General features: G+C 41.1%; 1 protein-coding gene across 1 annotated transcript; it reads left to right on the top strand.

Moving 5' to 3' along the window:
• The first annotated feature begins 330 nt into the window (after positions 1-330).
• FGFBP2 (fibroblast growth factor binding protein 2) lies at positions 331-957 on the top strand. The gene has a single exon (XM_008495677.1). It carries the CDS (start codon positions 331-333, stop codon positions 955-957), a length of 627 nt encoding a protein of 208 aa, XP_008493899.1.
• Positions 958-2,547: the final 1,590 nt, after the last annotated feature.

Raw genomic sequence — 2,547 nt, 5'->3', positions numbered from 1 at the left:
ATGGAAAAATATCTGTTAAAAATCAAATCTGACATGTTCATCCTGGGTTGGAATGTTCTGCTCAGTTATACAACTATCCTTCTGCATTTAACTGCACTTACAGGATTTGTCTTGTTACCTTCTTGGAAGTTCACAAGTTGACACTCCCTCTGGCTACAAATTATAAAGACATGCCTACTGAAGTGTGATTTGTTATTTTTATAAAAAACCCACAACCTCACATCCCACATTCTGCTGGAAAGAGGCTCTTTTGTGTGCCAAACCTTTGTGTTGGGAGCAGCCACTTACTGGGTCCACCTTTTTGGATCCCATTGCTGAAGGCTCTCAGTCATGAAGAGTTTTCCCTTCCTTGTCCTTGTAGTGATCTGTGGCCTGGGAGGATTGGGGCAGAAGCTGAAGGCAAAGAAAAGGAGCAATGATGAAGAAATCTTTTTTCGGACTAAAACCAAAGACGTTTGCACGATGAGCATAAGTGGAGATGAGGAGATGAAGCTGAGAATTGAGTGCAAAAGCCAAGGCATGTCCTACTGGTGTGAATTCACTGGCAAGCCATCAGTCTGTCGTTCTTACAGGAACAATCCAAAGATTTACTGGAATCAGATTGCCAGGGAACTTAGGAAGCTCCCGCATGCCTGTGAATCCACGGAAGTGTTGGAGATCACCATGTGCCAAAGGGCTCCCACTGAGGCTTTCATGAGGCAAATAGCTGCTGGGATGGAGGCAGAAGATCTGGCAGCCCAGGACAGATCAGTCCAGACAACTTCCACTTCTGTGAGGGGAGCAGGAAAAAGCTCTGTTAGCCAAGTAGGGAAACCTCCAATATTACCTCTTGTGAAACCAGCCCATCACGGGCAAGGGTCTGAAAAAGAAACAGAAGCAATGAAATGGGCACGGGAATATTGCTGGGAATCCCTGCATGATTTCTGCTCCTACATTATTGGCATCTTTAGAGATTAAGGATTTGCTTCAGGTAAAGCTCCCATCTTGAAGCACAGCATAATGTACCTGAGTAATACTATTGTAGTTTTGGTTTACTTTGATCTTGGAGGTCTGTCAGGAGTTGGACAGGGAGATTCTGGCTCTCTCACTAAAATCTGATGTAGAAAAGTGTGGCTTCTAAGGGGCTGGACAGCTTAAGCTCTCAGTGATGGATGCTGGTTCAGGACTCCCTGTCAGGGCTTCCATCCTAAAATATATTCTGAGATGTTTGTTCCACTGTGGTATGTAAGTTCTAACTGTTGGAATTGGGCTTGTTTTCTGCCTTCTGTCATTCCTTCCCTCTTGTGCTGACTTCTGGGTTTAAGGCAGTGAGATAAATAACAAATGCATCAGATCCCATAACCAGGGCATCAGCTGGAGCACTGTAAAACCATACTCAGAAAACCAAGAGTATAAAGCTCATTCATCAAAACTGCTAGCTGATAATTAACCATGTTAATTTTAAGACCTAGTTCAAAAGGAACTTGCAGAAATGAGTAAAAAACAAACAGGCTGTCTTAGTTTGTGGGTCTGGTTCTGAATGTAGGTGCTTGTCTGGTAAGGCTCAGGTGGTCAGCCAGGATTTGAAAAGGCAAAGCCCTGGTGGAAGTGATTCCACTTTTATACCCACTTCCATTTCAGCTCAGAGAGAGAAACAGGGACTGAGGACTAAATCTGGAATTTTTTTTTAATGGGAATATATACAGAATGAACCAGTAAGTGTTTAGGCTGCTGCTGATCTTACTTGTGCTTAATACAGCAAGGTGACTAATTTTTTCCTTTCTTTTTTTGTTTTGCAGAGCAACATTTTGACAGCTGAAGAAGGTCCTGGCTGTAGTTTCGTAATTTAGAATTTTGGTTTTAAAATGGGTCGTTTTGAAAATCTTGTAGGGGTTTTCTCTTTGTACCCCTCTAACCTTTTTAACAGCCCTGAAAAATGCATGAAACTGGAGTGTTTGTACTTAAAGAGTTAGGGTGAACTTACTGCTCCTAGGGCTGCTAAATACCAAGGTGTTTACACCGAGGTGTAATGCATTCGTGTAGCCAAGGTTCCACTTCAAGTGTCCTGACCTTGAATAGGCTTTTCTGTGGGCTGATCTGCTTCAGTTTGGAGATGAAAGCTGTAAAATGGGGCTGCAGATAGTGTGAACAATAAAAATAAGATTTTTGAAGACATACACTGTGTGCTCACTTGAAATTTTAAATGGTGCTACTGTTGTAAAGCCCTGGTATTTGATACTTATTTCTTAAAAGATTGTTGGTGGAATGTGTAAGCTACACATGTGAGTCATTACTTCCCCACTGTGAACATGTTGTCATTAATATTAATATTTTCAATGTTACCATGTTTATATTACAATGATAAGTTTTAGCCAGCAGGGGAAAAAAAACAGAGAAATAATGTAAGAATATATTTCTAAACATAGCAGATCAGAAGTGTTCATCTGTGATGCATCACCTCAGCATTGTTAGGAACTGTTAGTGGTAATATTAATGTTTGGGTTCAGTAAATATTCTGAAAGGTAACTCATATCTATGCACTTGGGCACTTGCATAAATCTCATCAAA

Source organism: Calypte anna, chromosome 4A (genome assembly GCF_003957555.1).
Source record: "Calypte anna isolate BGI_N300 chromosome 4A, bCalAnn1_v1.p, whole genome shotgun sequence".
Lineage (NCBI taxonomy): Eukaryota > Metazoa > Chordata > Aves > Apodiformes > Trochilidae > Calypte > Calypte anna.
The sequence above is the reverse complement of the archived record's forward strand: the minus strand, read 5'-3'. Positions and strand labels throughout refer to the sequence as shown.

Coding starts and splice junctions, on each gene's coding strand:
- FGFBP2 (XM_008495677.1), top strand. CDS start 331: ATGAAGAGTTTTCCCTTCCTTGTCCTTGTAGTGATCTGTGGCCTGGGA.